General features: G+C 55.3%; 1 protein-coding gene across 1 annotated transcript; it reads right to left on the bottom strand.

Moving 5' to 3' along the window:
* Positions 1–11,130: 11,130 nt before the first annotated feature.
* On the bottom strand, positions 11,131–13,950 carry LOC100191879 (uncharacterized). The gene is made up of 2 exons (NM_001137303.3): positions 12,259–13,950; positions 11,131–11,977 (listed from the first exon to the last, which is right to left on the bottom strand). Exons 1-2 carry the CDS (start codon positions 13,883–13,885, stop codon positions 11,304–11,306), a joined length of 2,301 nt encoding a protein of 766 aa, NP_001130775.2. The 5' UTR covers positions 13,886–13,950; the 3' UTR covers positions 11,131–11,303.
* Positions 13,951–23,201: the final 9,251 nt, after the last annotated feature.

The following is a 23,201-nucleotide window of genomic DNA, read 5'->3' as shown; positions in this document are numbered from 1 at the left end:
CTTCATCTCGCCCCTCGGAAAGCACTTGCGCTACGTGCTGCGCCTCCACTTCCCGGCGTCCAACAATGTGGCCGAGTACGAAGCTCTGGTCAACGGATTGCGGATCGCCATCGAGCTAGGGGTCAGACGCCTCGACGCCCGCGGTGATTCGCAGCTCGTCATCGACCAAGTCATGAAGAACTCCCACTGCCGCGACCCAAAGATGGAGGCCTACTGCGACGAGGTCCGGCGCCTGGAAGACAAGTTCTTCGGGCTCGAGCTCAACCACATCGCTCGGCGCTACAACGAAACCGCAGACGAGCTGGCGAAGATAGCCTCGGGGCGAACGACAGTCCCCCCGGACGTCTTCTCCCGGGATCTGCATCAACCCTCCGTCAAGCTCGACGACGCGCCCGAGCCCGAGGGACCCTCGGCTCAGCCCGAGGTACCCTCGGCTCAGCCCGAGGTACCCTCGGCTCAGCCCGAGCCAACCTCGGCCCGGCCCGAGGTACCCTCGGCCCCCGAGGGCGGGGCATTGAACGTCGAGGAAGGGCAGAGCGGGGCCACGCCAGACCAAGATTGGCAGGCCCCGTACCTGCAATATCTCCGTCGAGGAGAGCTACCCCTCGACCAAGTCGAGGCTCGGCGGGTAGCGCGACGCGCCAAGTCATTCGTCTTGCTGGGCGACGAAGAGGAGCTCTACCACCGCAGCCCCTCGGGCATCCTCCAGCGATGCATCTCCATCGCCGAAGGTCGGGAACTGCTGCAAAAAGTACACTCGGGGGCTTGCGGCCACCACGCAGCACCCCGATCCCTTGTTGGAAATGCTTTCCGGCAAGGCTTCTACTGGCCAACGGCAGTGGCTGACGCCACTAGAATTGTCCGCACCTGCGAAGGGTGCCAATTCTATGCGAAGCGGACACACCTGCCCGCTCAGGCTCTGCAGACAATACCCATCACCTGGCCCTTCGCTGTATGGGGTCTGGACCTCGTCGGCCCCTTGCAGAAGGCGCCCGGGGGCTACACGCACCTGCTGGTCGCCATCGACAAATTCTCCAAGTGGATCGAGGTCCGACCTCTGAACAGCATCAGGTCCGAGCAGGCGGTGGCATTCTTCACCAACATCATCCATCGCTTCGGGGTCCCAAACTCCATCATCACCGACAATGGCACACAGTTCACCGGCAAAAAATTCTTGGATTTTTGCGAGGATCACCATATCCGGGTGGACTGGGCCGCCGTGGCTCATCCCATGTCGAATGGGCAAGTAGAGCATGCCAACGGCATGATTCTACAAGGGCTCAAGCCTCGGATCTACAACGACCTCAACAAGTTCGGCAGGCGATGGATGAAGGAACTCCCCTCGGTGGTCTGGAGCCTAAGGACGACGCCGAGTCGTGCCACGGGCTTCACGCCGTTTTTCCTGGTCTACGGGGCTGAAGCTATCTTGCCCACTGACCTGGAATACGGCTCCCCGAGGGCAAGGGCCTACACCGAACAAAGCAACCAAGCTAGCCGAGAGGAATCGCTGGACCAGCTGGAGGAAGCTCGGGACAGGGCTTTGCTACACTCGGCGCGGTATCAACAGTCCCTGCGACGACACCACGCCCGAGGGGTCCGGTCCCGAGAACTCCAGGTGGGCGACCTGGTGCTTCGGCTGCGACAAGATGCCCGAGGGAGGCACAAGCTCACGCCCCCCTGGGAAGGGCCATTCGTCATCGCCAAAGTTCTGAAGCCCGGAACATACAAGCTGGCCAACAATCAAGGCGAGATCTACGGCAACGCTTGGAACATCAAACAGCTACGTCGCTTCTACCCTTAAGATGTTTTCAAGTTGTTCATATACCTCGCACCTACGCAAAGTTTAGTTGTCAAGGAAGGGTCGGCCTAGCCTCGGCAAGGCCCGACCCTCCCTCGGGGGCTAAAAGGGGGGAGACCCCCTCTGCGTCGAATTTTTTCCTCGAAAAAGGATCTCTTTTTAGCAGGATTTCTTCCGTGCTTCTTGACTACTTCGGAAGCGGATCCTGGAAACGACGAGGTACACGTAAGCAGCCAAGGCTGACCGAGCCGAGGGACTCCTACGCCTCCGGGATACGGATACCTCACTCGTCCCCTTCTGCGATAAGTAACTTGCGCTCGGGTAAAGCGACTCCGTGGACCGAACGAGTCATCACGTTCGGAAGCTTTCCTGCCGAAGCAGTCCTTCAAGCTTTCTCGACTAAGTCGGGGACAGGGCCTCATGGACGGGTGAAAGTACGCGTAAGCGGCAAGGCCGACCGAGCCGAGGGATTCCCACGCCTCTGGGATACGGATACCTCACTCGTCCCTTCCGCGAAAAGCAACTCTCGCTCACACAAACATCCCTGTTACCGACAGAGTCCAGATGCTCGAAACAGGAAGAAAAAAGACGCAGCTTCGCAAGCGCGGCGAGGGCGTGTTCTTCTGGCCTCGGCGGCCGCAGAAAGCACACGCTACAAGACGATCTGATCCTGCAGGCTCGGGTCTTCACGCCGAAGGGAGCCGTAGCACCCTCGGCATCGACGACGTCTACAGCAAAGCCCGACCCAGCCTCGGGCGGCGCCGAGGTCCAGGGGCTCCTCCGGGAATCCGGCCCGAGCAGGCGGCTCAACCGGTTACCCCTGGGGCCTCGGGCAACCGGCTTCCAAGGGCGCTAGCCCGATCCGAGGCCTCGACTGACCGACTTGGGCGTCGGCTCCGCTGACGGGCGACACGGCTAGGCTCCGGCCAACCAGGTTCCCCATTCTCGAGCCAACTCCGCCTCTGTTCATACTGATATCGCTACCCCCGGCCTCGATCCACCAAAGGGCGGCCGAGGGGTCCCTTCAACTAAGCTAGAGGAGCCTCACGTAACAAGGCCGAACGGGCCGAGGGATTCCTACGCCTCCGGGATACGGATACCTCACCCGTCACCTTGACACGGGGCAACTCGTGCTTGGTAAAGCGGTTCAGATAATCAAACAGGCGAGACTTAGTGCTCAAAAATGAGGAAAAAACACGGCTCCGTGCCGAAATTACATACACGTTCAGGCCTCGATAGCCACAATGAACGAACTCACTGGCATCCGAAGTGCCATTACAAACGGAACTCCGGTTCCCCCTCCGCAGGTACGAACAACCCCACTCCGAGGGGGAAGGCCTGCGGAGCAACGGAAGGCCGACGGTCGGCGCGCCGTCACCTGCTCCAGCAGTGGCGACGACGGCGACTTCTGCTCCGGGGGGCCGAACAGCGGCAACGCTGACCTCAGGGTGGATGCCGCTGCCAGGAGGCCCCCGCCCATGCCCAAAACTCGTGAGGCAAGGACGGGCAGAAGGCCGTAGAAGTTGGAGGTCAGCCCGTGGCCGGTCCCGGCCGCCGCGCCGGCGGAAGAACCTCTTCCGGCTGCCGTGGCAGACGCCGACGCCGCAAGAGGCCCCGAAGCCACTCGCGGCTGAAGACCAGGCACGCTGCAGCTGCCGGACGCCACGGGCAATGCCCGCTTCTCCCCCCGTCACTGGGTGAAGGAGCGGGCCACCGCCCACGCAGGGGCCGACCCCAACTCGGCACTCTCCCCTCCCCAGCCTTGGTGATGAAAATCCTTGAGGCTGAGGAAGGGGCAGAGGCCGCAGCCCGGCTCGCTTTCCCCCACCATCAAGCTGGAGGTCGCCATCTCGGGTGACCGCCGGTGAAGGGGTGCGACCGGACTGCGTGATGAAAATCCTTGAAGCCGAACGATGGCTGAGAGGTACCAACTCCATGGAGTTGCGTTCCTCCATCGAGGAGGCGGAAAGGCGGCGGATATCCCCTATCCGGGGGCTTGGAAGACGGGAAGACCCGGCGCTTAAGGGAGGAAGAAGACATGGTTGCCTTACGAAAGGAGCCCCCCTCCTTTTAAAGGCAACTCCCCCTACGTGCGCCCCCAGGCGCCGCGGGCCGAGTCTTCTCCAACACGCTCCAAGGCCCTCCCCTGCGACTCGGGGGCTGGGTCCCGCATGTCATGCAAGCCGGCTCAGGGCAGAAGAAGCCAAACCGCCGCGCGTGATGCGCACGACCGTCCAGCGGTTACAGGCGACCCCCCATTTTCGCCCAGACCAACGGGCAGAAGGGGCGAGCAGCCATGCAGGCGGCATGCAACCGCGCCAGATGGACGCGCTTCTCCGACTTCTGACACGCCAGCTTGGAACCCAGGCCCACGCGTCGAGCAACCGGCGCGCCAGTTGCTGCATGCAAGCAACCGCACCGCCACTTGTGCCACCATCGCGCCTCTTCGGTTGCGAAGCCTATGCCACGACTCGAGGCGACCCAACAGCGCCAGACTGGCGCGTCGGTCAAAGCGACCGAAAGTGGGCCGGCAGTAATAGCGGTGGCAGGCGGGCGGGCGCAGCGGTCGCGTCGTCAGCCAGGCTCACGTCCCATCCTGAGACAGCAAGAGAGCCTCCTCTCACGGCGTGAAGACGGTGCACCCGTGACCCGTTCCTCGAACGGATCGCACACGCGTAGCGGCCGCCCCGCCAACCACTCGCCCCGTCGCATTAACTCCGCGGCGGGACACGCGGCGCTTCTGGCAGGAGGAGCGCGCGACGCTTCACCTTCGCCGTAATAACCGCGTCAGAAAAGGTACGCCACGTCGTCCGATTTCGTATCCTTTTCCGTTTTCCTCTTTCTCTATCTCTTGCAACAGGGACCGGGGAAGGGGGATACCCCGAAAGGGATCCTTCTCCGCGAAGGAACCGGGCTCCGAGCCCCCCATTACTGATCAGGGGTTCGAAGGCTGGCCCCCTGAGGGTTCAACAGCCGCCTCAGATCGCGTGGGCCCGACACCCACTACTGGTCAGGGGTTCGAAGGCCAGCCCTCCGAAGGGCTCCATGGCCGCCTCAGGCTACTCGGGCTCCGCGCCCATTACTGATCAGGGGTTCGAAGGCTGGCCTCCGAAGGGTTCACAGTCGCCTCAGACACCGAGCGAGGGATGACCAGGGGTACGTTCGATACATAACCGAGGCTCGGGCTGCGCTCCCGAGGTACCCTAGGACATTTCCGAGACCAGCGGGAACGATCTTGTAACGGAATCCCATCGGAGGGAGGCATCGAGCCCTCGGACCCTGTCGCCAGGGGACCGGGTCCGGCAAATCACCCGCAGGTACTTTTGGGCGTGCCTTTGGGCCCCTAGCCGACCCCCAACGAACGGGGCACGGACGTCCACTCGGATTACCCGCTTGCAGCTCACCGGAGACACCATGTTCGGTGCCCATCGAGGGTAACATGGCGCACTCCCCCCTCCTCCTTGCGGAAAGGCGACGTAGGGGCGTATGTAAGAAGCCGAGTCTGTCCCTGATCGTCCTCTCGCCCTGTGCAGAGGCTCGGGGGCTGCTCTCGCAAAAACCGGCTCCGGCCAAATCGTTGACAGCGTCAACATACCAGCCCGAGAGCTTGGGCCCCGACCGTGCACCCGGGCTACGGCCAGTTCGCATGAGGGAACGACCAGACCAGCCGAAGCGTAAAGCGAAGCATTAAGACCTCGAAGGAGTGTAACCACTCCTCCGAGGCCTCGGGGGCTACACCCGGCGGGTGCGCTCGCGCGCACCCGCCGGAACGAAATGCAACCGAGAAAGGCTGGTCCCCTTGCAAAAAAGTGCGACAAAAGCCTCCAAGCGAGTGCTAACACTCCTTTCGAGGCTCGGGGGCTACTGTCGGGGACCATAATTAGGGGTACCCTCAAGACGCCTAATTCTCAGCTGGTAACCCCCATCAGCATAAAGCTGCAAAGGCCTGATGGGCACGATTAAGTCAGGGATCAGTCCACACGAGTGACTCGATCACGCTTCACCCGAGCCTAACCTCGGCCAAAGGCAGCCGACCTCGAGAGACTTCCGTCTCGCCCGAGGCCCCCTTTTTATGGCGGACACATCACCGGCTCGCCCAAGGCCTTGGCTTCGCTCAGAAGCAACCTTGACTAAATCACCGTACCGACTGACCAAATTGCAGGGGCATTTAACGCAAAGGTGGTCTGACACCTCTATCCTGACACGCGCCCCCGGCAGAGCCGAGGTGACCGCCGTCACTCCATCGCTCCACTGGCCAGTCTGACAGAAGGACAGCGCCGCCTGCGCCACTCCGACTGCAGTGCCACTCGATAGAGTGAGTCTGACAGGCAATCAGGCCTTGCCAAAGGCGCCACGGCGAACTCCGCTCCGCCCGACCCCAGGGCTCGGACTCGGGCTAAGACCCGGAAGACGGCGAACTCCGCTCCGCCCGACCCCAGGGCTCGGACTCGGGCTAAGACCCGGAAGACGGCGAACTCCGCTCCGCCCGACCCCAGGGCTCGGACTCGGGCTAAGACCCGGAAGATGGCGAACTCCGCTCCGCCCGACCCCAGGGCTCGGACTCGGGCTAAGACCCGGAAGACGGCGAACTCCGCTCCGCCCGACCCCAGGGCTCGGACTCGGGCTAAGACCCGGAAGACGACGAAACTCCGCCTCGCCCGACCCCAGGGCTCGGACTCCGCCCTGGCCTCGGCCGAACGACTTCCGCCTCGCCCGACCCCTTGGCTCGGGCTCGGCCACGGCAACAGAAGGCAGACTCAACCTCGGCTTCGGAGGAAACCCCACGTCGCCCTGCCTAGAGCACAGACCGCCACGTCAACAGGAGGCGCCATCATCATCCTACCCCGAATCGACTCAGGTCACGGAGAACAAGACCGGCGTCTCGTCCGGCCAGCTCCGCCAGAGGGGCAATGATGGCGCTCCACAAGCTCTATGACGACGGCGGCCCCCAGCTCTCTTACGGAAGCAGGACAACGTCAGCAGGGACTCGACCGCCCCAACAGCTGTCCCTCCATCAGGCTCCGCCGCACCTCCGATAGCCACGACATCACGCCAGCAGGATGCCCAGATCTCTCCGGCTGCCACATCGGCATGTACCTAGGGCGCTAGCTCTCCCCCCGCTAGACACGTAGCACTCTGCTACATCCCCATTGTACACCTGGATCCTCTCCTTACAACTATAAAAGGAAGGACCAGGGCCTTCTCAGAGAAGGTTGGCCGCGCGGGACCGAGGACGGGACAGGCGCTCTCTTGGGGCCGCTCGCTTCCCTCACCCGCGTGGACGCTTGTAACCCCCCTACTGCAAGCGCACCCGACCTGGGCGCGGGACGAACACGAAGGCCGCGGGACTTCCACCTCTCTCACGCTCGGCTCCGGCCGCCTCGCCTCTCCCCCCTCCGCGCTCGCCCACGCGCTCGACCCATCTGGGCTGGGGCACGCAGCACACTCACTCGTCGGCTTAGGGACCCCCCCTGTCTCGAAACGCCGACAACATGTTAGGGCGTGTTTGGTTTCGTTTATATTCCACTTATGGATGAAAAATAAGTGAGCGAGAATCCCATCAAAAATCTAGATTGTTTACATTTCTCACATAATTGAAAACGTTGGGGGGAGGCAAATTAAAAACTAAGACCCTGTTTATTTCGGATTATAATCTACCTAAATTATATAATCTGACCCAAATTATATAATCAGACGTAAAATAATATAACAGGTAAACAAACATCTAGATTATAGGTTCAGATTGTATAATCTGAAACCCAAATTATGATAATCTCGTAATCTCATCAAGAGGAGCTTACTTGGGATTATTTTTGGTAGAAGACCAACTACGCATGTTATGTTCACAAAATTACAAAGTCTGTCATTTACTTTTCCCAAATTCAGATCGCACTTACAAGCGTCTTCTTCTCCCTCCGTGCGACATTCTTCTCTCCTACATATTATAATCTACGCAACCATACAACTATCTACAAATTATAATCTGTACAAATTATAATCAAGATTATATAATTTAGATTATAATCCAAATTATATAATTTAGATTATAATTCAAATTATATAATCTATAAGCTGAAACAAATAGTCCCAATAGACCCTATATATGTTGGTTTTCAGTTTGACTAACAACTACCGGACCAGCAGGACTTGAGCTAGTACAGTATATATTGTTGTGAATTCACGTTTGGAGTCCTATTGGCTGTGAAGGCACACGAATAAGTAAGGGGGCAAGTGGGCGCTTGCATCACGACCGTGAGTACGTGACAAATGGTCCGTGATGCTGGATCTTTGTTTACTGATTAGTCATTGGTCATGGTTTTATTTTAATAAAAAAATATGTTAATTGCTTATTAACTGCTTTGTGTATTTTAACACAAGTCATAGGCTGTGATTTGCTAAAGCTCTCGCGTGTTATAAGGTGACCGGAGTACTATAACAAGACTCTTAGGTAAAGTCCCACAAATTTATTGTGTGATTTTTGTCGATCGAGGAGTTTAGTTTTGGAATGGAACATATGTCTGGCAACCGAAATTTACATCAAACGACAGCACACCTTCGCTGAAGTGTGGAAGAAGTGCCATCACCCTTGAGATTTGCCATTCCACACAGAAATTGCGTCCTAAGTACAGTCATTATGCACTGACGACGACTCTGTAGCAAGTCAGTTGTTGAAAGGGACCCGGAGCAGGTTACTTGCTCTGGTCCAAAAATATCTACGGAAGAACTTGGCTAACATAAACTTCAGTCCACGTCTTGCATGCCAAATAGTAGAACATCTAAACACGGGCTAATTATGGTCTAACAAAAAACTGTAGAGACAATTGATGAATAGAATGTATTAGTTTTTTTTTTAACTATTTGTATTTTCGCATGTAATCCAACGACAGACTAAATTGTAGTCCGGTGATCTCACTGAGCTTTTCGTGGAAGAGTCTGATGCAATTCAAGCGGCAAGCTGCGGTATCTGTTGTCAGATGACGGTCGCGTGATCAGGGATTTGAATTTATTTATCGGGTCCGCGTGGGCTTCGCGAACTTTACGTATAATTGCGAGGGGTGTTGCTAGAACATCACAGAGAAACACCTACTACTTGCTACTACTACCGGTGATAGGACTTGTGGACGGACCAACCTTTCCCCGTTTGAAACGGCTGACTGACCATGACCGACCCAAGAGCTGAAAAGGGACTTTCGCTGATGTGGGAGTATGCTTTCGCGGCAACGATTTGTTTGCAACTTGCTAGTATGGTCAATTAAGATAATATAGTTTTATGCAAATATTATTAGTAATATGTGAGGATATTTATATGATGCATTTTTATTAGAGAAGTGGACCGAAAGTTGAAGAGTAGAAATATATTTCGTCGATATATAAAATCATTTGTCATACTCTACCCTTCAAATTTGAGTGAGCTTTAGAAAGTGGTGTAATGTTAAATTCTAAGCCAAATAAACTATTTTATTAAATATTTATAAAATCCTACAAAATATGAATAGATACAACTATAAAGTCATTCAAATGCTAGAAACGTATAAAACACCCGAGCACTACTCAGAGTGAGTTGGCACTTATTTGGTGGGATGAATCTGTCAGAGGTAGCCCAAGCCGAGTTGCTATTTTAATTATATACGTACTAGTTTACTATAATACTATATGATATGAGATTGTTGCCTTATACATGGTCTAAAGATTAGCAACTATTGGATGAACAGCTGTCAAGAGGCAAGTTGGCCAAAAGAATCAGGAAGAGAGCCCCGGAGCAGTTGAGTCAAAAGTGTCAAACGGGTCACTGGGACAGACACTGGATCATCGCTTCCAAGGCTACTGCGGTCCTCACGCACACGTGGGCCGTGGCACAGTGGATCTCAAGGTTCTTCAGAGGTTAAGATAAACACTGTGCTCATTAGCAATACGTGTTGCCGCCCTTCAGGGACGATGTCTGGCCACATGTATTCCTACTTCCTATGAAAACTATTTTTTTCTGTCACCGTCTATCTCTCAACTAATCTGGATGGCGAAGTAGCTGCAATGACGATATTATTCCATTTGTGAAAATATTCTTGAAGTTGTCTAACTAGTATGTGACTACTCACTGCGAAGTGGTCACGCGGTACCCACGGTCCTGAGCTGAAATATTTAAGTTCGTCGATATATGTTCGCGGGTAGAAGAGAACCGATAGAATCAGAATCATAGAATAACTCACCTACTTGAGTGAGGCTTCCGGACGGCGTGACGGCGGAGGAGCTGAGCACGGAAGAGAGGAGACCTTACTGCTAGTGATTGACAATTTAATCTGTAAACCCGAAATCTCGACGGGTACCCGACCTGATCCAAATTTTCGCGGGTGTAAGTGCGGGCTTCTATTCCAACCTACGGGTGACCCGTATCCGATACGAAATTTAGTTTAGTCTTTATTTTGTGAAAAATGATTAAGATACAATGGTAATTATTTTGAATAAGTAACTTAGCTAATAATTTATAAAATGTTTTGTTTGTGCTCTACACGAGAAGACTTAAAATCTAGAAGACTTAAAATCTGTAGATATAGCTCAAATATTGTTGGTACTTAATTGTTTATATTTGAATTATTGTTTAAAAACTCATAGGTAACCCGAAATCCAACGGGCTTGGATACGGGCCTCAAATTGCACTGCGGATGCGATGGGTGCTGGGTTTTGCTCCACCCGGTGATGTGAATCCGATCCGTTGCCGTCCATACTTCGTGCTCGCTATTGTCATGTGTAAGTTCCCGATCAGGGCCGTGGTCCAGCCCAGATTGCCAGCCTGCCTGTGCATGGCCGCTTGATGCCCGTACGTGTGTTGGGCTGTTGGCATGTGTGTGGAGCAGAGAAAATAATGCTGTCTCTCGTATACAAATCAACAATGGCAGCCCGTATAATGGTGTACTACTTGCTCTGTCAACAAAAAAAGAAGTTTTAGGTTTATTTTTTTTATTTAACTCCTGGAGACCCATCAAGGATCGGTTTTCCAAGTATAGATTGCATGATATAACCCTTAAACCCAGTTTGATAGTGGCGTGATTTTATAGTTTTACTGTAAAACTGTGGTATTGAAAAATACGATGGTTTTTAGGTCTATTTGTGTTTGGTTGCTCCTTAGAAACCACAGTTTTGAATACCATAGTATCTCTAAAAAACCACAATATTTGTTTCCAGTATTGAATACTGTACTCCTTACCAAAGTTTTAGAAGAAACCGAGCGCTTGGCCCCGCCCGCCCACTGATTACGTGCGTTTTGTGCATGGCATATTGGCATGGGAATAGTAGTCAGTAGATGGTTATTTTGTGCATGGCAATGGAAATAGCAGACTGTTTCTCTCGCGGTGCAAACAGGTTATTTTTTAAACCATATATATTTTGAAACGGGCCGAGTAAATAACAAGCGAATTCGTATCATTATTGAAGATATATATTTCCGGCATCCCTGAGACCCAATTCACTCCGGCGGTAAGATAAATGCTCGGATCAGCTGTGGAGATCAGTGCTACATCCCCCAAGTGTACGATATCGGGCTCCGCACATCGTGCTCACCGCTGCTCCACGTCAGCCAACCGAACGCAGCGGGGTCCATGGGTCCTCTGGCGTTCGCGGACCTGAACGTGACGGTGTACCTGAGCTTGTCTCCGGCCCGCCTGAACTCGAGCCTTGCCGGCTTGACTCTAACGCTGATGTCGCTGGGTCCGGTGACCTTGACAGTGTACGTGTCCCCGGCGCTGCCGACGTTGGTCAGATCGCGCCGGTACTTCACGGTGCTGCGCGACGACCTCCGGTCGAACACGACCGAAAAGGACGGGTAGTTGAGGTCCCCTGGGCTGGACAGCTTCCGCGTGCAGGTCACGTTGGGCCCCTCCGCCGTGATGGCCTGGATCTGCCGCGGCGCGACGCCGACGGTGCAGAGGAAGGCGACGTAGTCGTCGACGGAGGCGTCGTAGACGAGTCCCGGGGAGAGCGCGCTGACGGGGTCCACGTGGCCCGCGCCGAAGGCCCACGGCGTGGCCGTGGTGTTGGTCGCGGCGTCGAGGAGGGGCGACCCGGTGTTGTCCGTGGTGTAGGCAGTTGTCATGAGCGCGGACTTGATGGCGCTGGGGCTCCAGTCCGGGTGCGCCGCCTTCACGAACGCCGCCAGGCCGCTGATGTGCGGGCACGACATGGATGTCCCTGCACGGCCGAATGCGTGTCAGGAAGCATGCATGTCGAGTGTCCACTGTCCACTGTCGATGTCGAGTAGTACGCAATATCATATTTTTTTATGCACGCCAACGGCACCCAAAAAGGCAAAAAGCTTACGGCATCATGGTAAAAAAAAAGAAAAGAAGGAAAGCTGCTACCAAAAAAACAATCATAACAATAATAATGTTCATGTAGACAGCTAAAGAATCGATTTAGAGCACGAGCAACAGAGTCTGTCCGACAGAAAGAAGCAACGCGTGCGCTCTCACCTGACAAGATGTTAAACTCTGACCGCCGCTCGTCGGCGGCTAGCCCGGTCGGCCCGATGGACCCCGTCCACCCGGCAAGGATGTTCACGCCCGGGCCGATCACGTCCGGCTTGAGTAGCTGCGGCACAACCCTGTTGGGTCCACGGGAGCTGAACGCGGCTACTACCGGCGCCGGCCGCACGTCGAGCGCGGTGCCGGCAAAGGTTAACGCCACCTCCGGGTTGGCGTCCGACTCCACGTACCTCCTTATGGCGTCCCCGCTCTTAGCGCCGACGGCAACCGCCGGGAGCAGGTGGCTGTCCGCCACGACTTCCTCGCCGCTCTGGGCGGTGTTCGCAAGCACCATTCCCACGCCACCGGCTAGCTTCACTATCTGCCCCTTCTCCACCCTCGAGTTGCCGCCCCTGTCGCAGAGGACCACCTTGCCCTTCACCTCCGCGGCGTTCAGTGTGCCCTCCATGCAGAGCTTGCTCGAGTTGCTGCCGGCACGGATGCCCTTATTGTACACCAGAGGGATCTTGCCGTCACCGAGCCCATCGCCGGAGTAGAGGGACATGCCGGCGTGGGTCTCGCCGTTGGCGAGCTGGGCGTAAGCCGGAAAGCTCCGGTCGAGCGTCCCGGCGCCGACCGTGATTACCCACGGGGCCGTGTTCACCAGAGACGACGGCGACGGCCCGCTGTTCCCAGCGGAGCACGAGACGACGATGCCGCGGCGGGTGGCCGCGAGCGCGCCGACCGCGATGGGGTCGCGCGAGAGCGGGAACGCGCCGCCACCCAGCGACAGCGAGAGCACGTCGACGCCGTCGTCGATGGCCTTCTCCATGCCCGCCAGAATGTCGGAGCTGAAGCACCCTTGCCTCCAGCACACCTTGTACGCCGCGACGCGCGCCCCGGGGGCCATGCCCCGCGCCGTGCCCGGCGCGTACCCGAGGAGGCTTGCGCCCGCCACGACGGCCCCGGCTGCCGTACTCGCGGTGTGCGTGCCGTGCCCGTCGTGGTCCCTCGGCGACATTAGGTCGGCGCCGACTCGAGAGCCGTCGCCGGCCCCCGACGAGTAGCCGCGGAAGAAGGCACGGGCGCCGATGAGCTTGCGGTTGCACATCGAGGACGGGAAGTCGGTGGCATTGGTCTCGCAGCTCCCGCGCCACCGCGCAGGCACAGGGCCCTGACCGGCGTCCCCGAAGCTGGGGCTCTCGGGCCAGACGCCGGTGTCGAGCACCCCGATGATGACGTCCGGGCCCCCGGCGTCCGCGTCAGGCGCGCTGTACGGCGGGAGGTGGAGGAACGATGGGGAGCGCGTGGTGTGGAGAGGCAGGAGCACGTCCTCGTGCACTGACGCGACGGCAGGGTGAGTGGTGAGCGCCGCCACGTGGGATGGGAGGAGGCGGGCGGCGAACGCGGACGGCGCGGCGGTCGTGTACGAGTAGAGGAGGTGGCGCGCGGGGTCCAGGGAGAGGGCGTCGAGGTGCGCGTGGTGCCAGTGGAGGTGCGTGGCGTAGGGGGACGGCTTGAGCGCGGGGTTCAGGTAGACAATGTAGGTAGCCGCACCGGCGTCGGCGCGGGAGGCGACGGCATACTTGGCCGAGCCGATGAAGAAGAGAAGGAGGAGCACAAGCGGTTGCTGCATGGGGAGCACGGCGAGTGTGGACTATGGAGCGTTGGGTGAGGGAGTGAGCTTCACCGAATGAGTCTGGCTGTGCAGAGGCGTTCGATCGGTTCAAATAAGGAGCCAGTTAGCATCAGCATAATAAGCACTGTTGACGCTTGCTCCTCTTTGTATTAATTTAAACGGACAGCTCTGAACCTAATTATATCGCACAACTAGTGCAAGCAAAGCATATATCCGATGTGTCCTTGTATATCATCAGGGAAAATGTTCCTATCTGACGAACGACGTGGCACTCTCGGTGTCAACGTCGACTTTCCCCCGGTGCTACATCCTGCACGATTTGAGCCGGACAACGAGGCGGAAAGCGCACCACGCACCGGACCGCCCATCAGGCCATCATGCATGTCCGCCGGCGGCGTCCACACACCACACACGCCATGATTCAGAGACGTCCTCCTTTACAAGCGGCGCAGCCCCCGGCCGCGCACGTACTTGCCTCTCGCTGTACTAGCACCGGTCGGCCGGTGGTCTGCCGTGCTTGGGGGCGAGGTGGAGGGATTGGATTCATCGTGCAGCTCGTAGTGGGAAGGCAAGGAGCCTAGGTAAAGAAGCGCCGGTACCACCGCGCTCCACACCACAGCGCACCGAGAACGCGTCCATGGCGCATATGGGGCGCCGTCGAGCATGCGCGCGCATCGCAGGCGCCTCGCTTAGCCGCGCGGCCTGAGCTCGTGCATTTACGTACGTGCACGAGCATTGCAAGCCCTTTTTGGCCTTGCGATATTGCGTCGCCCATTCTTCCACTTTCTTGGGCGGAGCACCGCGTGGAGCCACGATTCCTTGCCTCGCGATGGCGTTTAGTCGGATTCGGTTGCCAAAGCCTAGCAGGCACTTTCGCAGCCTGATCCTGATGATGCCAGTACTACTGGGCATCGTAGTCATGGCCTCATGGGATATTTTAGGTATGATCTACTACCATTATTTCAATTCACTGTTTAGTCAAATTAGCTGGCCCTACAATCGTGTTTTCTACAGGTTACCAGTTTGATATTGGTCTAACTTTATGTGCCCTGTCGCATACATGAGTAAGTACAAAACTCCATATTGCTGTTGTCAATTAATTCCTTACATAACAACAACACTGTTTACCATTTTCGGCGGCACACGTATTTTCGGCGGCCAGAGCTTAGCCGCCGAAAATAAGACACTATTTTTGGCGGCCTCTTGACACAGCCGTCGAAAATAGCTTCTTATTTTTGGCGGCTAAGCCTTAGCCGCCAAAAATACGCTTTTTAAAACCGTCGCCGGGCTCCTTCCTCTCTTCTCACTATCTCTATCGCTCGCGTCTTCCTCTCCTTCTCTCTCTGTCGCCATGTCTCGCCGCCGCCGCCCCTGCCGCCCGCCGCCTGCCCTGCTGCTCCGCCGGCCGCCAAGCCCCCGACGCGCCGCCGGCCACACCGTGCTGCCCCGGGCCGACCCCGCCGGCCTCGTCCTGTCGTTCGTCATCGCCCTCGGCTCCTGTCGACCTCGACTCCCGTCAAAAGGTTAATTTTTTTGCGTATTTTATTTTATATTTTCGGCGGCTGTTACTTAATTGCCGCCAAAATTAGTATATATTTGTAATTGTGTTTGTTTGATTAGTGTGTGATTAGTATTATTGTTTAGTTCGATTTTATTAATGTATTAGTGATATATGTGGTTTAGGGATTACATGCATATTGTATTTGTAGCATTAATTTCATATTTATATATTTGTAATTGTGTTTGTTTGATTAGTGTGTATGATTAGTATTATTGTTTAGTTTGATTTCATTAATATATTAGTGGTATATGTGGTTTAGGGATTAGGGGCATATTGTATTTTTGACATTAATTTCATATTAATATATGGTATAATTATAGTATTAGTTTTATAAGTACATTATCTTATTTAGTGGCAGCGAGGTTATGCTGCCGAATTTTTTTGGGTCCTCTTAGCTTGTGGGTTTAGAACCCATCCTTGCCTATACATGTAGGACTGATATCCATGACGAAGTTGAATAATGTTTTCATGATATGGTTCGATTTAAGAGTCTCAGGCATGGTTGAAGATTGTGCATGGATGTACAATGGCTGTAGTAGAAATTGGCGTCATTCTAATGATTGGGTAGCCAAGGCCAAAGATTTTGTGGACCACGTATTCTCCTTGTCATTAACCGCATTGTCAGATGCCCTTGTATGCGGCACGAAAACAGTATATTCCTTAATAAGGAAAAAGTTAGCCTAGATATTTGTCAGTTTGGATTTATGCCCGGATATGAGGTGTGGGAACATCATGGTGAGATAGTACTCAACCCGAATGTAGAAGAGGAGGAGAACAATGATTGGGCAGACGATAATGCGATGCATGAGATGCTAGATTCGCTACGTCCAGAGTTAAACCTAAGCTCCGAGGATCCTGCCATATTAATTATGGTACCCCTAATTATTAGGAGTGTTGGGGGTACCCCTAATTATGGTACCCGACAAAACCCAAGCGCTGACATGGATGAGATGGTGAAGGCAATTGCATCCAGGGTAACTGAAGTGATGCCAAAAGCTGCATCTTTTACTTCTTCCCAAATAGCGACCTCAAGCAATGGATTCGACTCCTCGGTTATGTCTACGACTGTGACAACTGGAAGCTCTGGAAGCACTGTGACTGACCTTGGGGTTGTAGGCAGAGGCGTCAAACGAGCTAGCATCAAGCCAATCTTTGCCGAACCTGCTACTAAGAAACCTGCACTTGATTCACCATCTCTCCAAGGTGACAGCAGGATCAACTCTGAGGTTGTCCCTGCAACGCAGACTGATGAATCCAGCTAAAGCTCTACATTTGAAGCGAACGCTTTCTGACGGGGGCACGGCGATAACACGCCTTCTATTCTAGTATGCTTAGATAGATTCAATGTTAGCGCAAACGACTGATGATAAGTTTTTCAGTTAGTATTTTAATTTGGATTTAGAGTACACTTATGTATGATTTATTTGACAATGCTTATTTATGAGACATTGAATTGTACTTATCTATATTACATTAAATATGATGTTATTAAATATGTGTGTGTATGTATATTTATCTTTTAAATTATTATAATGTGACATCTCAAAAATGATTATAAATTGAAGAATGTCTAGTTATGTAAGTCATTTCGTCTAAATCTTAATAAAACGGTTTCCAAAATATCCAATATCAGTCTCTAAATAAGATGGTTTTCTTGTTGCAAGTGTCTATTATTATAGGATATTCTATACGGTTTGATAAATACTTTGTCTTATAATATTCGTATTCGAGATGGTTCTTTAGAAGAAGTGTCGTAACCAAAAACCTAATTCAAGACGGTTCATCAAACAAATGACTTAAACAGACACCCTTTTTAGACGGTTATAAATTTAAAACCGTCTTATAAAATATCTTTTAAGACAGTTTATAACCATCTTAAATGTGGGACATCTTTTACGACTCCATCAAATTTGGACACTTTATAAGCGTCTTAATAACTAAAAATTAACCGTCTCATATAACATGATCTGTAGTAGTGAAAAGATAGTAACACAACACCATGACATGTTATGTACGCTAAATTATTTCAATAATTTCTGTTGATTTCAGTGAAATTTTGATGTCAAATCATAGCCATCTGTTACTTCTGAATTATCTTTCCAACCATATATAGGTGGGAACAATGTTTATATAAGATTGGGACGTCTGTTTTACTGTAGACTAGCCCTATATTCTAAAATGGGTAGACTAGCCCTATATTCTAAAATGGACTCGAACTTGATACATATTAGACCTTCAACTTGGCTTGGATGTATTTGCTAGACACCAATGGTGGTGGCCAAGAAGGATGACATCTAAGGGCTTTTTTGATGTGTTTTCTATCTCCTTGGAGCCTTGATGTTTCTCTATCACCATAGGGCACATTCCAACATGTGTTAGGGTCTCAAGGGTGAATATCAAGTCTACAACAACATTGTGTACTAGACATAAAGAATGATATCATAACTTAATGATTTGGAGTTTGTGCCGATGTGATATTGAGGCGAGACCAGATCCATCTAAAATCTTATCAAACAAGCTTTTCTATTAAGTGCTTATTCACCTCAATCACACTCCAGATGGATGATTTACGACCTTCCTAATGAAGCATTGTCGCATTGCTAGCGAGCTGAATGTTGAACTTTGATGGACCTGTGCTCTAAGATTATCTTGTGCATTCCATATTGTATCTACCGTTTAGACCATAGGAAGTGTCTTTCCCAAATTTACATCAATATCATTTTTTAAGAATACTGAGAACAAACAACCTTAGGTAGCAACAAGTTCTTACTTATGAACGAGCTCACCTTCTCTTTCATTTGTATGGATGTATCCATAGGTGTCATGTGTTAGAAATTTAGGCATTTTAAGTTTTAATTTAATCCAGAAAAAACAGTGTGATATATGTGATGACATGTATGTGCATGTGTGTATAATTACTTGCATAAGGAGTAAACAACAATAAAACATGCACAAATACGAAGAACAAAATATACCCTATGGAGGGACCGATGCTCAATACATGAGTGGCTCCATTCACACGAGACATGTCGTGTGTATGTTCGGTGTAGCCGTACAAAGTTGTTGGTGTTTCGAAACCCGGGGGGTCCCTAGACCGACGAGTAAATTGTCGCCGCGTGCCCCAGCCCAGATGGGTCGGCGTGAGGCAGAACGCGAAGGGGGGTAAAGCAGCCGGAGGGAGACAGGCGTGGGAGGTGGAACCCGCGGCCTTCGTGTTAGCCCCGCGCCCAGGTCGGGTGCGCTTGTAGTAGAGGGTTACAAGCGTCCATGCGGGAGGGAGCGAGCGGCCTTGCGCGAGCGCCGTCCCGTCCTTCCCCGCGCGGCCAACCCTCTGTAAGAGGGCCCTGGACCTCCCTTTTATAAGCGTAAGGAGAGGATCCAGGTGTACAATGGGGGGAGTAGCAATGTGCTAACGTGTCTAGCGGAGGAGAGCTAGCGCCCTAAGTACATGCCATCGTGGCAGCCGGAGAGGTTTTGGCACCCAGTTCGTGTGGTGTCATGGCCGTCGGAGGAGCGCTGGAGCCTGGCGGAAGGACAGCTGTCGGGGCTGTCGAGTCCTTGCTGACATCCTCTTGCTTCCGTAAGGGGGCTGAGAGCCACCGTCGTCATGGAGCGTGCGGGGTGCCATCATTACTCGTATAGTGGAGCGAGCCAGATGGGACGCCGGTCTTGTTCCCCGTAGCCTGAGTCAGCTCGGGGTAGGGTAATGATGGCGCCTCCTGTTGACGTGGTCGGTCCACGCCCTAGGTTGGGCGAGGTGGAGGCTCCTCCGAGGTCGAGGTCGAGTCTGTCTTCCAAGGTCGAGGTCGAGTCCGAGCCCCCGGGTCGGACAAGGCGGAGACCGTCGGCTGAGGCCAGGGCTGAGTCCGAGCCCTGGGTCGGGCGAAGCGGAGTTCGTCATCCTTTGGGGCTGAGCCCGAGTCCGAGCCCTGGGGTCGGGCGAAGTGGAGTTCGTCGTCTTCTGGGGCCGAGCCCGAGTCCGAGCCCTAGGGTCGGTCGGAGCGGAGTTCGTCGTCTTCCGGGGCTGAGCCCGAGTCCGAGCCCTGGGGTCGGGCGGAGCGGAGTTCGTCGTCTTCCGGGGCCGAGCCCGAGTCCGAGCCCTGGGGTCGGGCGGAGCGGAGTTCGTCGTCTTCCGGGGCCGAGCCCGAGTCCGAGCCCTGGAGTCGGGCGGAGCAGAGTTCGTCGTCTTCCGGGGCTGAGCCCGAGTCCGAGCCCTGGGGTCGGGCGAAGCGGAGTTCGTCGTCTTCCGGGGCCGAGCCCGAGTCCGAGCCCTAGGGTCGGGCGGAGCGGAGTTCGTCGTCTTCCGGGGCTGAGCCCGAGTCCGAGCCCTGGGGTCGGGCGGAGCGGAGTTCGTCGTCTTCCGATGCTGAGCCCGAGTCCGAGCCCTGGGGTCGGGCGGAGCGGAGTTTCCCATGGCGCCTAGGGCTGGACTTGGCTGGTGTCGGCCTCACTCTGTCGAGTGGCTCAGCAGTCGGAGCGGCGCAGGCGGCGCTGTCCTCTTGTCAGACCGGTCAGTGGAGCGGCGAAGTGGAGCGAGCCGAAGGTGTGTCCGCTGCTGGAGGGGGTCCTCGGGCGAGACGTAGATCCTCCGGGGTCGGCTGCCCTTGCCCGAGGCTGGGCTCGAGCGAGGCGTGATCGCGTCCCTCGAATGGACCGATCCTTGACTTAATCGCACCCATCAGGCCTTTGCAGCTTTGTGCTGATGGGAGTTACCAGCTGAGATTTAGGAGTCTTGAGGGTACCCCTAATTATGGTCCCCGACAGTAGCCCCCGAGCCTCGAGGGAGTGTTAATACTCGCTTGGAGGCTTTTGCCGCACTTTTTTGCAAGGGGACCAGCCTTTTTTTGTTGCATTTTGTTCCGGTGGGTGCGCGCGAGCGCACCCGCCGGGTGTAGCCCCCGAGGCCTCGGAGGAGTAGTTTGACTCCTTCGAGGTCTTAGTGCGTTTCGCAACACTTCGGCTGGTCTGTTTGTTCCCTCATGCGAGCTGGCCGTAGTCCGGGTGCACGGTCGGGTCCCAAGTTCTCGGGCTGGTATGTTGACGCTGTCAACGGTTTGGCAGGAGCCGGGTTTGCGAGAGCAGCCCCCGAGCCTCTGCACAGGGCGAGAGGATGGTCAAGAACAGACTCGACTTTTTTACATACGCCCCTGCGTCGCCTTTCCCCAAGGAGGAGGGGGGGAAAGCGCCATGTTGCCCTCGGAGGGCACCAAACATGGTGTCTCCGGTGAGCTGCTGGCGGGTAATCCGAGTGGACGCCCGTGCCCCATTTGTTAGGGCTCGGCTAGAGGCCCGGAGGCGCGCTCCAAAAGTACCTACGGGTGATCTGCCGGACCCAGTCCCCTTTTGACGGGGTCCGAGGGCTCGATGCCTCCCTCTGATGGGATTTCGTTACAAGATCGTTCCCGCTGGTCTCGGAAATGTCCTAGGGTACCTCGGGAGCATAGCCCGAGCCTTGGTTATGTATCGAACGTACCCAGGGTCATCCCTCGCTCTGTGTCTGAGGCGACTGTGAACCCTTCGAGGGCCAGCCTACGAACCCCTGATCAGTAGTGGGCACAGAGTCGGAGTGGCCTGAGGCGGCCGTTGAACCCTTCCGAGGGGCCGGCCATCGAACCTCTGATCAGTAGTGGGCGCAGAACCCAAGCGCTCTGAGGCGGCCGTTGAACCCCTCCGAGGGGCTAGCCTTTGAACCTCTGATCAGTAGGGAGGCTCGGGGCCTGTTTCCTTCACGGAGAAGGATCCTTTTCGGGGCATCCCCCTTTCCCAGTCCCTATTGCAAGAGAGAGAAAGAGGAAAAGGAAAAGGATACGAAATCGAATGACGTGGCGTACCTTTTTCGTCGCGGTCATTATGGCGAAGGCGAAGCGTCGCTTGCTTCTCGTGCCTGAGGCGCCGCCTGTCCCGCCGCGGAGTTAATGCGACGGGGCGAGTGGTTCGCGAGGTGGTCGTTGCGCATGTGCGAGCCGTTCGAGGAACGGAACACGGGTGCGCCGTCTTCACGCCGTGAGAGAGAGTTCTCTCGCTGCCCCTAGATGGGACGTAAGCTTGGCTGACGACGTGACCGCTGCTCCTGCCCGCCTGCCATCGCCATTACTGCCGGCCCATTTTTGGCCGTATTGACCGTCGTGCCTGGCTGGCACCGCTGGGTCATACGCAGGGTTGCCTCATGTCGCGGTACTGGTTCTGCAGTCGAGGAGGCGCGGTAGTGGTGCGAGTGGCGGTGCAGTTGCTCGCACGTAGCAACCGGCGCGCTGGTTGCATGACGTGTGGGCCTGGGCCTCCATGCTGGGCCCGTTGGTGTCGAAGGGGCACGCCCACTTGGCGCGGTTGCATGCCGACTGCATGGCTGTCCACCCTTTCACCCGCTGGTCTGGGCGAAAGTGGGGGAATGCTTGTAACCGCTGGGCAGTTGCATGCCCTGCGCGTGGCGGTTTGGCTCCTTCTGCCCTAGACCAGCTTGCATGACGCATGGGGCCCAGCCCCCGTGTCGTAGGGGGAGGACCTTGGAGCGTGTTGGAGAAGACTCAGCCCGCAACGGCTGAGGACGCAAGTGGGGAGAGTTGCCTTTAAAAGGAGGGTGACCCTCTTGAAAGACGACCATGTCTTCGCGTTCCCTTATGCGCCGTGTCTTTCCATCTTCCGAGCCCCCGGATGGGGGACGCCCGCAATCCTTCCGCCTTGTCGTCGGAGGAACGCAACTTCGTGGAAGTTGGTACCTTTCAGCCATCGTTCGGCTTCAAGGATTTTCATCAGGCAGCCCGGCCGCATCCCCTCACCGGTGGTCACCCAAGACGGTGACCTCCAGCTTGATGGCGGGGAGAAGTGAACCGGGCTGCGATCTTGGTCCCGCCCTCAGCTTCAAGGATGTTCATCATCCTGGCTGGGGCGGGGGCCGGGCTGAGCCGGAGCTCTTCCCTCCGTGCGGGCCGGCTGGTCACCTCCTCTTCCAGCTTCTGGTGGTGGAAACCATCCTCCGGCCCTGCGGAGGAGGCGTCCTCCAGCCATGCCGGGGAAGGCGAACTGTTGCTGTCCAGCTAGGATGCAACATTCCGTCCTTCTCCTCGCTTTCATGGCGAGGACGGGAGTGAGGACCTGCCGGTGCGCCTTGCCAGCTGTCGGCGTTGGTGGAGAGGCGGACACCGCCGTCTGTGCTGACGTGGTGGCATCTGGAGGAAGCTTCCCCCCTGTCGAGGCCGTCGGCGCCGCCTATGGACTAGCCCCCGGCTCTTTGGCTTTAATGTCTGGTTCGCGTCCCTTGAGTGGGGACGCGAACGAGAGCCTTCCGATGGCCGCGTCCGTCCTGGGGCCATAGCTGCTGTTGTGGGGACAGAACCGGAGTTCCGTTTGCATTGGCACCTTGAATGCCGGTGTCTTGTTCATTGCGGCTGTCGGGGCTTGAACATGTATGTATTTTCGGCACGGGGCCGTGTTTTTTCTTCATTTCGAGCACTAAGACTCGCCTGTCGACTATCTGAATCGCTTCACCGAGCGTGAGTCGCCTCGTGCAAAGGTGACGAGTGAGGTATCCGTATCCCGGAGGCGTAGGAGTCCCTCAGCTCGGTCGGCCTTGCTGTCCGAGGCTTCTCTTGCTCAGTTAAAGGAACCCTCGGTCGCTCTTTGATGAGCCAAAGCCGGAGGTAGCGGTGTCAGCACGGACAGAGGCAGAGTTGGCTCGAAAAGAAGATTTGGTCGGCCGGAGCCTGGCCGGGTCGTCCACTGGCAGGACCGGCGCCGGAGTTGAGCTGCCGAGGC

The sequence above is a fragment of the Zea mays genome, chromosome 7 (assembly GCF_902167145.1).
Source record: "Zea mays cultivar B73 chromosome 7, Zm-B73-REFERENCE-NAM-5.0, whole genome shotgun sequence".
Classification (NCBI taxonomy): domain Eukaryota; kingdom Viridiplantae; phylum Streptophyta; class Magnoliopsida; order Poales; family Poaceae; genus Zea; species Zea mays.
Note: the sequence above shows the minus strand (reverse complement) of the source record. Positions and strands in the feature narration are given on the sequence as shown.